Source organism: Primulina eburnea, chromosome 2, assembly GCF_022965805.1.
Source record: "Primulina eburnea isolate SZY01 chromosome 2, ASM2296580v1, whole genome shotgun sequence".
NCBI classification, from domain to species: domain Eukaryota; kingdom Viridiplantae; phylum Streptophyta; class Magnoliopsida; order Lamiales; family Gesneriaceae; genus Primulina; species Primulina eburnea.
In genome coordinates this window covers 39,505,377-39,518,303 of record NC_133102.1, presented here as the reverse complement: position 1 = coordinate 39,518,303, position 12,927 = coordinate 39,505,377, and the positions used below count along the sequence as shown (strand labels likewise).

General features: G+C 34.0%; 1 protein-coding gene across 1 annotated transcript; it reads left to right on the top strand.

The window, feature by feature from the left end:
• The first annotated feature begins 2,136 nt into the window (after positions 1-2,136).
• LOC140823145 (protein CNGC15b-like) lies at positions 2,137-6,759 on the top strand. The gene is made up of 6 exons (XM_073184325.1): positions 2,137-2,784; positions 2,862-3,074; positions 3,173-3,465; positions 3,582-3,693; positions 3,803-4,039; positions 5,872-6,759. The coding sequence occupies exons 1-6, from the start codon at positions 2,170-2,172 to the stop codon at positions 6,577-6,579; spliced, it is 2,178 nt and encodes a 725-aa protein (XP_073040426.1). The 5' UTR covers positions 2,137-2,169; the 3' UTR covers positions 6,580-6,759.
• The last annotated feature ends 6,168 nt before the right edge of the window (positions 6,760-12,927 follow it).

The window sequence follows — 12,927 nt, the reverse complement described above, 5'->3', positions numbered from 1 at the left end:
AAGGCACTCTTTCTTAACTCGAAATTTAAGTGATAATCTCAAAGCTTGTGTAACCCATTTCAGAGACTTGAGGGTGTTATTTATAGGCCACAATCTGACTGTTACGCTTCCAATTAATGGCCATAATCTGACATTAACAGCCTTTATTCCATGTTAATGCTTCAGTTACAAGTCTGAGCTGAATCAGTAACTGACTGCTGCTTCTTTCTCGCTCTTCTGCTGCTGCTGATTTTTCGTTCTTCTACTGCTGCTGGAAAATACATGTCTGCTGGAAAAATACCAGCTTCTGAATATTATCTTCTGCTGGAAATTTTGCATTGCTTACTGAAATGCTTTTGCTGGAAAATCGGGTTCTCACATCCATCACATTTCAGTTTAGTATGATAATTTTTTTTTTGAAAATTTTAATAATTTTTCTGAAGTAAGACTAAAATTTGTGTTGGGTTAAGCGTGAGTGATAGTAGTATTGAGATGAGTGGCTTCCTGGGAAGTTCTCATGCGTCAAGTTGTTGACATTGCGCCACTTGATCTGGTTGGCTAAGTGGGCCGTAAAAGAGTGACACCAGATCTTAACGAGTAATATTGTCTCTGTTGGGGACAGAGCCGACTGTAGAGAAATGGTAAGACTGATCTCTAATGGATATGAGACAGCACCAGCCGATAGACACGCACTTCCCCATATTTATGGACCTAACAGCCCGACCCATTAGCACTCAAAGTAGGTGCACTCTACACTCCCACAAATATAAAGAAATAAAGTTACGTAGTGATAAGTACTTGATTCTTTATAATCTGTATTATCACGTCATATTCCAATTAAGAATGATTAAAATTCCAAAAAATAGAAAATACAAAATTTAAATTTAAATTATCCAATTAAAAATGATTAAATTTACCCCAAAAATAGATAGTAGAAAAATAATATTAAAGTTCCATAATACATATTATTGAAATCTCAAAATCTAATATATAGAACCAAAATACAATTTTCTAATTTATAATTATAAACAAATATGAAAAAAGAAAACTGAAATTCATAATATCGATGAGTAATTTCAAAGAGTTTATGGGGCCAAACTGCAGTTTACCCAATTGACTAATTCAATATTTCAAGCATAACTGACTTTTGGGGTGACAAGAACAAGGAAAGATGGAGACCCCGTTGGAATTAATAAGCTAAATTAACTCGCCATTTTTCTCCTTGTTTTCAGTCTCGTTCTCTGCCTTATCGAATCCTTTTTTGTTTTCGTTTTCTACGTCGAGTTCTCTCTTTTTTAAAAAAAATAAAATAAAAATCTGTTTCACAGTTTACAGAGAAGATTTGAAAGGAGCGAGGGAGAGGATGAAAGTCAACTGAAGTATTTACAAACCCGAGGAGCTTTTGCTTACCAAAATGTTTGTAATTTAACCACTTTTTCTTTTAAAAAAGGCTGTGTTCAATGCATTACTAGCATTTAGTCTTTTTTGTTTTAAATTCGTTTTTTAGGAGCTGTTCATGTTATCTTCACTGTTATGCTGTCAATTACATAGATTGCTGGTAAAGAATAACATTTTTCTGTTTCTTGATTTTTGGCTCTTATATTTTGTGGGTTCAAACTGATACGTAGGTGTAGCGAGAAAGATTCGACGAAAAAGGATTTAAATCGTGATGTAAAATTTCTCATCCTTTCAGTCCAATGTTTCTTGGCTGTGCCCTTGTCTATGAATTTAGTTGAAAATACTGAAGAAAGAATATTTTTATAGTGTTGACTGGTTCCAACGCGAAGAAAACGTTGACATTAGAGTTGAGCTGTCTAAAAGAATTGACAGGATTGGCGACAAAATCAAAGGATTAGTCACGGGTTTGACTTCTTTTTGCCCGAAAAAGAAAAACTAATGGAGGGTCTGATTCTTAGTATCCAAAGCTGGGCACAGCAATTAATTTCTTCACGTAGTTCTTATGAATTGAAAGACAGCTGTTGTGCTTTTTTTTTTTGCTTGCAGCCATGAATCCTTTATCAGAAAATTTTAGTTCACCTGTTTCCTGATGTTTTCGAGGTTTGGTCAGATGGAGCAGTTATTTTCATCGTAGCAAACAGGCGGGTTTTCTTGATCAATCGCCATGGCTTTTAGTCACTCGAGATCTATAAGGTGTGTCCGCATAAATTCCATCTAAATTTTGACGAGTATATGCAGAATTTGATCTTTTTGTTTATTTGTGTTATTGAAAATGATATAAGAGTTTGTGAATTGTTGCACAGAGTCCACGACGATTCTGAATTAGAAATGGTCTCAACATCGAAGGGTGAAAATGTAGTTAAAGTGAGGTACAATATTCATGGAATGCGAACACTTGATTTGAACTCCAAGAATTGTGAAAACGAGGCTGACAGAAACAAGAAATCTAGAGTGTTGTCACGAGTCTTCTCAGAGGATTATGAGCGTATGAAGAAAAAGTTATTAGATCCTCGAGGACCTACGATTCATAGATGGAACAAGATTTTCTTGGTAGCTTGTTTAGTATCTTTATTTGTTGATCCTCTATTCTTTTACTTGCCTGTAATAAAGCCTGAAAGTTGCATAGATATTGGATTTACTCTTGAAGTTATCCTTACTGTCATAAGATCAATAGCGGATATCTTTTATACGATTCAAATTTTCATACGTTTTCGAACTTCGTATGTGGCTCCTTCTTCCCGAGTATTTGGAAGGGGAGAACTAGTGATCGACTCTTCAAAAATAGCATCTAGGTACTTTCAGGGAGGTTTTTGGCTCGATTTGATTGCAGCTCTGCCTCTTCCCCAGGTTAGGAAAAACCGGTTTAATTGATTTTCTTTATGTAATTATGATGATGAAAGTATTATAACTTGGTCCAATTGCAGATTTTGATATGGGGTGTTATCCCAAATTTGAGGGGATCAATGATGATGAACACAAAAAACGCCCTTAGGTTCATTATCATATTTCAGTACATTCCAAGATTATGCCTTGTATATCCACTTTCATCACAAATCGTCAAGGCTACTGGTGTTGTCACACAAGCAGCATGGGCTGGAGCTGCTTATAACTTGATTCTTTACATTTTAGCAAGCCACGTAAGTAAACCAGAACTTTGTAAAACAGTTTTTGAACTCGAACTGACAAATTGTTAATTTGTTGATCTAACTAACATTATTCTTGGCTAATATAAAAGGTTATAGGGGCATGCTGGTATCTTCTCTCAATCGAGAGGCTAGAAGATTGTTGGAAGCAGGCATGCAGGCTTGAACAGAGTTCTTGCCAATTCAAATTCTTTGACTGTAAACGAGTTTCAGATAATGAGCGAAGATATTGGTTTCAGTCAAGTAATGTCACAAATAAATGCGACCCAAACTCTAACCTATATCCTTTTGGTATTTATGCTGATGCCATAACGAGCCACGTCGCATCTACTGAGTTTTTCAACAAGTACTTTTATTGTCTGTGGTGGGGGTTGAAGAACCTCAGGTATTATATGTACATTTGACGCTCCTTAAAGTTTCATATATTTTTTTGAATCTCAATGATCACGAAATAACATTAATCGTAGAATGGACACTGCTATTGTTGTTATGATTTTACAGTTCTCTCGGGCAAAGTCTTTCCACAAGCACACATGTAGGAGAAATATGTTTTGCTATAGTCATTGCGACTCTTGGTTTAGTTCTCTTTGCCTTGCTTATTGGTAAAATGCAGGTAAGTCTATACTTATATGGCTTTGTTTTTCTTCACCTTTTCAAACCCATAAAAAAGGGTTTGTATGATTGAAATTGTACCTCAGCAACTTATTCGTATCTGTTTTCAGACGTACCTTCAGTCGACAACTGTAAGATTAGAGGAATGGAGAATTAGGCGGACTGATACTGAACAGTGGATGCACCATAGACAGCTACCCAAAGAATTGAGGCAATCTGTTAGAAAGTATGATCAATACAAATGGGTGGCTACTCGCGGAGTTGACGAGGAAACTCTGCTCACAGGACTTCCTTTGGATCTCCGAAGAGATATCAAACGACACCTCTGCTACGATCTAGTTCGGCGGGTTAGTAATTTTTCAAAGTTTTTCATGCTTTATACGTCTAAGAGTACCTGTTATCCTTGTTATCGTGTGTAATATTCATGTGATATATCCATCAAAATACGTAGTTTGATCTGGCATATGCTCAGGGTAGGATGAGAAGTGTGGGCAAAGGTGCTATTGCCCAGTAGAATTTTTTATTTAGGTAGTCTTGTCCAACAAAAATATATTTTTGAATAAGAACTATCAAATTCTAATTTAATAGCAAACATCAAACATGACAGTATTTTTATTATTTTTCAATTTTCAAGCTGTCATCCCTTTTTTCTTGGTGATGCATTTCATTTTCGTGTATGCTTTTAATAATATAGTTTTTGCAATTTCGAATTGGATCTTGATGGATAATATTTGATTTTATAGCTTTCTTTATCTTGAATGTGGTTAAATCGATTGGTTTGAAGAGAGTTTTATTTTGATGTGAACATTTGTCATGTGATGAATGATTGAAAAATGTCCGATAAAATGTTCACATGAACTTTTTGCAATTTAGAGAACTTTGTTTATGTTAAAGTTCACATTGCTGAAATAGCACGATGTAATTTTACTACTTGGTAACTCATCTCATGAGCTAATTATTGGAATGAATACAAAATATTTATAACTTTTGGGATTTTATTAATTTATTATATGTTTTCAAGTTTTTTGGCAAAGATAAAATTTTATACTATTTGCATTTTGATTCAGAATATGTTTTCATTTGTACATGATTATGAAACCAAAAGTAAAACAATCATTAATAGTAGATGATTTAGATTGAATGTAAGTTATCTTTTCAACTCCACAAAATTCTTTATATTTTTTTACACATACTTAGTTTATTAGTATCTTGATTATGGTACTTTTTCCCCAATTTTTCATTTTATTGAGTCCATAAAACAAGTTTTTTTAAGGAATATAACTCGTTAAGACGTTTTGTCGGGACAAATTTGCCCATCTGGTGAAAAACTTCTGGCTACTCCCCTGCATATACTTTAGAAAAGAGAGTAAATTTTCATTTTATATCCTATATGTATGAGGATGTCATCATTTTTTCCCTATAATAGTCTTGTAAATTATTTAAAGCTAGTCGTTTAACTTTAATATAATCAATTAATCATATTTATTTAAGTATCAAAATGCATCCTGTGGCAATGATCCATAATCTATTTAGTTGACAAAATCCGTGATCAAAATATTTTTATTTGATTTTGAGTACGGATTTTTCTGGCACTTAGTTTTCGACTTTTCGAGAATATCTTAGCTGATGATTTAGTGGCAGTAATGGTCGGAGAAGGGTACTCATTTTTAAAACCAGTTGTCTTAAGAATTGAGACCAAAGACGTCCAAAGAAAAGAAACAAATGAAAGACTTTCATTAAAATTCTCGTAGAATCGAGAATGAAGTTTTCATTTTGTACATGTCAGATCATGAATTAGTAAATAATAATAATTCTACTGTTAGTTTCAGTGGAAAAAAAACTACTGATACAGTGAAGAGACTATTCATGTTTTAAATTCTTGTGTATATACATTAACCAACAAATTTTGGATATAATTTGTATTCTTTTATTGAATTAAGGACTAAATTTTTCTGTATGAACAAATACTAACTTTAGTAATTGGCAATGTTACACGACTAATGTCCAAAAATAGATTAAAATATATACTGGATTTGCCAATAACACCAGCTATATCTTTCAGTATGGTGTGATTTCTGAACTTAGTTTATCATCGCAAGTAAAAATCTGTGGATTTGATTGTCTTATGGTTTACAATGACTTGGATGATGCCAGATTGAGTTAATTTTCTTTGATACAGGTGCCACTGTTTGATCAAATGGATGAACGTATGCTAGACGCCATATGCGAGCGGCTAAAACCTGCATTATGCACACAAGGCACGTGCCTAGTCAGGGAGGGAGACCCTGTGAACGAGATGGTATTCATAATCCGAGGGAACCTCGACTCATACACCACAAACGGTGGCCGCACAGGGTTCTTCAACTCGTGCCGTATTGGTCCAGGTGACTTCTGCGGTGAGGAGCTTCTAACATGGGCTCTAGACCCTCGTCCCAGTATCATCTTACCATCATCCACACGCACGGTGAAAGCCATTTCCGAAGTGGAAGCATTCGCTCTCAGGGCGGAGGACCTGAAATTCGTGGCGGCACAGTTTCGAAGACTGCATAGCAAACAACTCAGGCACAAGTTCCGATTCTATTCCCACCAATGGAGAACGTGGGCAGCGTGTTTCGTTCAGGCTGCGTGGCTGAGGTACAAGAAAAGGAAGAGTTTGGCCGAGCTTAGGGCGTTGGAAGGCCGACTACCGTATGATGACGAAACGTTGAATGGAGGAACAAAGGAAACGGAAGTTGTTGTTCTTGGTTCTGGGATGGCTGGTTATGCTGCAAGATTGGCTGTTAGTAGTAGAGGAACAATTCATAAGCATTCGGAATCGGATTCAGTGGCCGTGAACTCGCTCCAGAAGCCAGCGGAACCCGATTTTTCTGCTGTTGATGATGAATGATCTTGGGGACATATACATCTAAGTTATATATGTATTGCTTCACATTAATTTTTTGGTGTGATGTAGAAAAGTGTGCTTCAAATCTTGGCATCAACAGTGTAAAGAATTAAAGATATCAATTTCATTTCCCAAATGTCAATATTGCTCCTATCACATAAAATAAATAATACATACATCTTTTTATTTTAAATTGTTTACATATACAAACTATAAATATGTATATAATAAAGTTGTATCTTATTGACCTTTTATTTGAACACTAATTTAAAAAAAATCATTTTGTACAAACACAAGTGTTGGAACAATAGTGACAATTAAGAACCAATTTGTAATGCCCGAGATTTAATTATTATAATCAGACGTTGATTAATTGATGTGATTGAGGTTATAAGAACTCAAATGACGAGGCCGGGCGTCGGTGCAAGAAAAATAAGATTGTTGAACAGAACTCGTGGCGCCCGAGCGGTAGAAAGTTACCGCCCGAGCGCCAGTGTTCCATAAGAACATCACTCGGACAGAACGTGTGGCGCCCGAGCGGTAGAATATTACCGCCCGAGCGCCAGTGTGTGATAAGAAAGATTTCGGGCAGAAACTGCCGCGCTCGAGCGATAGTTTCTTACCGCCCGAGCGCGAATCATGCAGAATGAAATTGTGCCACTTGCCCTGATGCATGCGCGAGTATATATATAGATATATATATGTAACAAACGAAAATCTTCAGAAAGAAAATCGAGAAAGGTCCCTGGGTATGTGTTGAAAATCCTTACGCCTTTTGCGAGAAATCCGTCCGTCCGATTTTGAATCCGACTTCGGTATTGAGTTCCTATCAACGTAGGCTACAACTGGACGTAAGTTTTGCTACGTTTTGATATGTTTTGAAATTATGCTACTGTCAGAATTGAATAGAATTCATATATGATGTTCTTGTCATGTTAGACATCATAAAATCGAAGTCAGAGTAAGCAACGGACTGATTATGTAATTGTTATGATTTTTGGAATCGATTTGACTGAGAAGTCATATCAGATATGTATTGTTATTGAGATTATGACTGGTATCGATATTGATTACGAGTTCTGGTATTATATCTGTGATGTTCGGATTGACGGGGTATCGAGACTGTATTGTTATACCGTTGAAACATCAGTTGGTTGATATTGATCAGATTCGGTATTGATTTAGATTAGATTGTGATACCGTATGTCGATTGACATTAATCAGATTATGTGTTTTGATTTGAGTGTTGATCAGAACAGGTATTGAATTGAATTCTGTATTGATATTATATCTGTTCGATATTGTTATTACCAGATTGGGAATGGACCGAGATAGAGTCGGAACTTCTTCTTCTTCTGAGCGAGAAGATAGAGGTATAAATTAATGTTGAGTTGGGATTGCACAACTCGAGTACGGTTTGGCTCGAGTTTCCCTAAATCACATACTTGATTTTATTGCATTGACATTTGCAATGAATTGATTGATATACTTGTTCTCTTGAAATATAGATGACAGGTGTTAGACGAGTAGTCTTATGACAGAAGTGCCTGATAGTGGTGGGATCACCACGGGCACATTGCACGATGTCATGAGATATTGTATTGGCGGAAGTGCCATAGGCTGTCACTGGATAATTGGCTATCGATGTGGATAGGATTATAGCTCGTTCTATTACTGGTGATCAGTACTGTATCGATGTGGATAGAATTATAACTTCTTCTATTACTGTTGATCGATGTTATATCGATGTGGATAGAAACGGAGTTTCTTCTATTACTGGTGATCGATACTATACTGATTTGGATAGAAACAGAGCTTCTTCTATTACTGTTGATCGATGTTGTATCGATGTGGATAGAAACGGAGTTTCTTCTATTACTGGTGATCGATACTATATCGACGTGGATAGAACTGGAGTCTTTTCTATTACTGTTGGTCGATATGAAATGCCAATGTCTGGAAACCGGGATCCCTAGGCTAGGAGTGAGTCTAGTCTAAAATGTAAAGTCACTGGACTGAGTGACAGTTATATCTTATTGTATTGATGAATACTGATGTATGTTCCTGAATATGGTACATGTTTAGAATAGGATTTATTCTTGATATTGATTGATGTTCCGGATAAGGGTACATGTTTAGAATATGATTTATTCATATGATTGATTCATATCATGATTTTGATATGGGATAAGATTTGCTATGATATGCTTTTATATTATTTATATGATTGCATGTATACATGATTTATACTGGGATATTTATATCTCACCGGAGTTATCCGGCTGTTGTCTTGTTTGTATGTGTGCATGACAACAGGTGGGACAGGATAAGGGTCAGGAAGAGAACGAGGCTGGACTAGATAGCGTGGAGATCCGGGCTTCAGAAGAAACTTAGGATTTAGTACTGATATGTAATTGAACCTAGTTGAATTATTGTAGATAACATCAGATTTGTATGTTTATGTTTAATATGTAATTTGAATTTAATTACGTTACATTTCCGCTGTGTATTTTAGAAAAAAAAAATTAATTAGACCCTGTTTATACTAATTGATTAATTAGTCCCAATGACGATTAAGAACGTGATTAACGTCCGGGTCCCACACAATTTGTTCCCTTTTGCCAATACACTTTTTTCATAGCAATCTGATTGATTTTCCATCCTTAGAGCATGTACAACGGGTGTAGATGTACCTTCCTCGTCCCCTGTGCAAAGATGTGGGTGAGCCCGTGTGAAGACATTGAGGTTATGAGTAATGTTGTAACCAATTTGTACAATAATTTTTACCATACAAAAAATTTAATACAAAAATTTCATTTATTCAACGTCTCATGATAAATTCAATGTAAAATCTAAGGATATATAATAACAAAATCTCACGATTTAATTATTGTAATATATATTTTGGTTGTACCTTTATCATTATTCTATTTTTAAAATATTAAACGATCAAAAAAAATATAGTTGTTCAAATTATAAAAAAATAATTAAATGAAATATATATATATATATATATTATTGATTGGGATGAACGATCATCAATCCCAATCTTAATAATTTTAAAAGTAATATTAAAAAATAAAAAAAGGAAAAAATTCTTAACCTTTTTAAAAAATCGAAAAAAATACCAACTGTCATATTTTTAAAATTTAAGCATACTTCTATAAATTGACTGCATTACACCTCAAAAAAATCACAAGTTTTTCTAATTTAATTTCAAAAACTCAAGATTTCTTCGTAATAAATTATCAGTAACTTATTTAGTGTGTATTCATTATATTTTAATTGTTTGTAATTTTTTAAATTTGTGTATTTTTTATTTCGTATAAGTTTTAAGTTTTAAATTTGTTATATTTACTTTCGATTTTATAATGTTGTAAAAAAATATTATTGATTAACTTATTATTGCTTAATTTTTTTAAAAAAATAATGTTTTAAAAAACATCGATTCAGCTTGATAAATAATTGATTATAGTGTTAACTTATTATTTGTTATTAAAATTATTTTTGTAAAAACAAAATCATCATCCCACCAACTTTTGGATTTCAATTAAATGAAGCATTGAGTTTAAAAACCATGTCACTGATTTCTTTTTTAAGACAGAAGCCAAAATAATTTTTAATGATTGCTAACGCTTCCTAGATCATAAATTTTCGTTATCACCGAAGTTGAAATATCCTACTAATTACGTAGCTTACAAACTTTGTTTCACTAATTTAGAGTTTGCTAATGACATTGGGCAAAAACTTGTGTGAGACGGTCTCACGGGTCATATTTGTGAGACGGATATCTTATTTGGATCACCCATGAAAAAGTATTACTTTTTATGCTAAAAGTACTATTTTTTATTGTGAAAATGAGTAGGGTTGACCCGTCTCACGGATTATGACCCGTGAGACGGTCTCACATAAGACTCACTCATGACATTGATATTCCTTACTTTAGAAACATTGGGAGTGATATCTTTTGGTACCACCACCGTAATCAGGTCACTATACGTTCTAAAGAAGATTTTGAGAATTGAAAAATTTTAGATGTTCTTTTGTCCCAAACATTATGTTTTTGTTAAAAATAAACAAAATGGTGCTCAATTTCTTCCAAAAATCGGAGAACTTGCGTTTTTCCGTCCCACTATTTTGGACCAATATCGTTGTGGTTCCTCTTGTTTTCACACAATACACATCCAAAATTTACAAGTCAAAGGAACCTCTTGCCTTACGAGTGTACTATCTGCCACGTTATGATGCCCCTGAAGTCCGAGTCATCTTAGAACTCGGGTTGTGGTGAAATTGAGAAGTCAAAGAAGTGCCAATCAGAGAGACATATCAGATTTCCACAAAGCACAGATGAGCCTGGACTCTCAGCTGAGCTCATGTGAGGTAAGCCTGGGTTTCATACCATGGTCATCTACACGAGCACCTTGATATAAGTGTCACTCTCGAGTTCATAGGTATGAGAGACAATGATTTGATATCATGTACACGTCTTTCAGTGCACGTAAGGATGATATGACTAGATCGAGATGAGCATGGTTTGTCAGATGCGGCAGTATCAGGGAACAAGGCATATACAATCATCTTACCATGAGTAGAAACCAAACACTGAAAACAAGATCTTCAATGACAAAATTATCTGAGACTTCGCCTTTTCAAATACCAAGTTTAATTGACATTAATGCACATATTTTTTTACTAGAAAGCATACTCTCTATATACTTTCTTTTTGTGTATATAATTTTCCAGCATACATGTGTACTATTCTAATAATGCAGGGCCTCCACAAAAAATAAAATTAATGCAGGGGGCTCGTGCAATTAAAGCTGGAAACGAGACTAACATTTGGGCAGGGCCGGAAGGGAATGATTGAGCCAAGCCCATCCAAGATTCCCATGTGATATGTTGGACTCTTGGGCCCCATTATGTGCTAAGATATTTTTTTTTTCATTTTTTGTGGTAATTTTTAAATAGACAAAAACTTGTTAGAGACGGTCTCACGGATCGTATTTATGAGACGGATCTCTTATTTGGGTCACCCATGAAAAAGTATTAATTTTTATGCTAAGAGTATTATTTTTTTTATTGTGAATATGGATAGAGTTGACCCGTCTCACAGATTATGATCCGTGAGACGGTCTCACATGAAACCCACTCTTTTAAATATTGGTTTTTTTTTTTTGAGATATCATTATTTATTATTATTCTTAATCAATATTAGTTGTGTGTTGTGAACTTGTGATCCACTTCACATCAATAAATTCAAACCAACATATCATGAGAGTTCGTTCTATCACACCAAATTATTCTTAGTTGCTTGTCAAGTATGGAGAAATAAATATCAAATCTTGTTAGATGAATTTGCTCGAAGGAGAAAACAAGTCTTCAAAATTATTTAAGGCAAAAATTTCTATTTTTCGAGAAGAAATATATAATTTAAATAAAAAAAAACTAAAAAAATGATGGGTTTTAGGGGGCAAAGATCCAAGAAAATTTCGGTTTGATGATAAGGCACATACCACCATCACATTGTGGACCATCTTCGTTTATCAATCACAAAAGGATAATATTTGAACCAAAGGGGACCATGGATACCACTCTTAACATGCTTACCCTTCACCAAGAGTTTGGTAATATTTTGATCCTTTACCAGTATTATTTGTGATCGTATGAGAAAGTGTTTGTACTTTATCAAAAGTTATAATCAACAGTATAGCGTAACTCAATTTTTTAAAATTATACAATAATACAAATGTCATGTTTCGTTTTATCTATCCAGCAGTACAATTACGTCCCAGTACTCACATATTTATTCCAAAAATGAATGTTTTCATTATAATTTGGTGAGAACACATTCTAAATATCATTATTAACTATACATTTCTCTTGTAATCCATGATCTTTATTTCACTTTAATTTTTTTTTTTTTCATGATGTGAGCTTTTCAGTACAGATAGGATAAATTTTTGACTAACACAATAACTTGTAAAACACAGTGAAAAAACTCTATACGACAAAATCATCCAAAAATATTGATAACAAGAATATAATCATTAATCAAACTCTCAAGTATTCAAACACTCCATTTATGTATCACACCTAACGCCTGTTGCCCATAAAAAAAACTCATACTTATTCGTGATGATGAAATTTTAATTATAAAATTAAGTATTAAAAAATATAATAATTTAAAATTATCACATATTTATCGATATAATCCTACTAAATGACAAAATAATTACTGACCGCACGTTACACATTTTGGCTCTCAAATTTCTGAAGCAAGTGAAAAATAAAAAAAAGAAGAAACAAATAATTATTATCCCTAAAGTTCAAAATAAATAGTACATATTTATT

Bases quoted from the DNA above. Each gene is read 5' to 3' on its own strand.
- LOC140823145 (XM_073184325.1), top strand. From the start codon at position 2,170: ATGCAGAATTTGATCTTTTTGTTTATTTGTGTTATTGAAAATGATATA. The intron at 2,785-2,861 runs GTTAGGAAAAAC...GTCCAATTGCAG, and splicing joins CAGCTCTGCCTCTTCCCCAG to ATTTTGATATGGGGTGTTAT. The intron at 4,040-5,871 runs GTTAGTAATTTT...TCTTTGATACAG, and splicing joins GCTACGATCTAGTTCGGCGG to GTGCCACTGTTTGATCAAAT.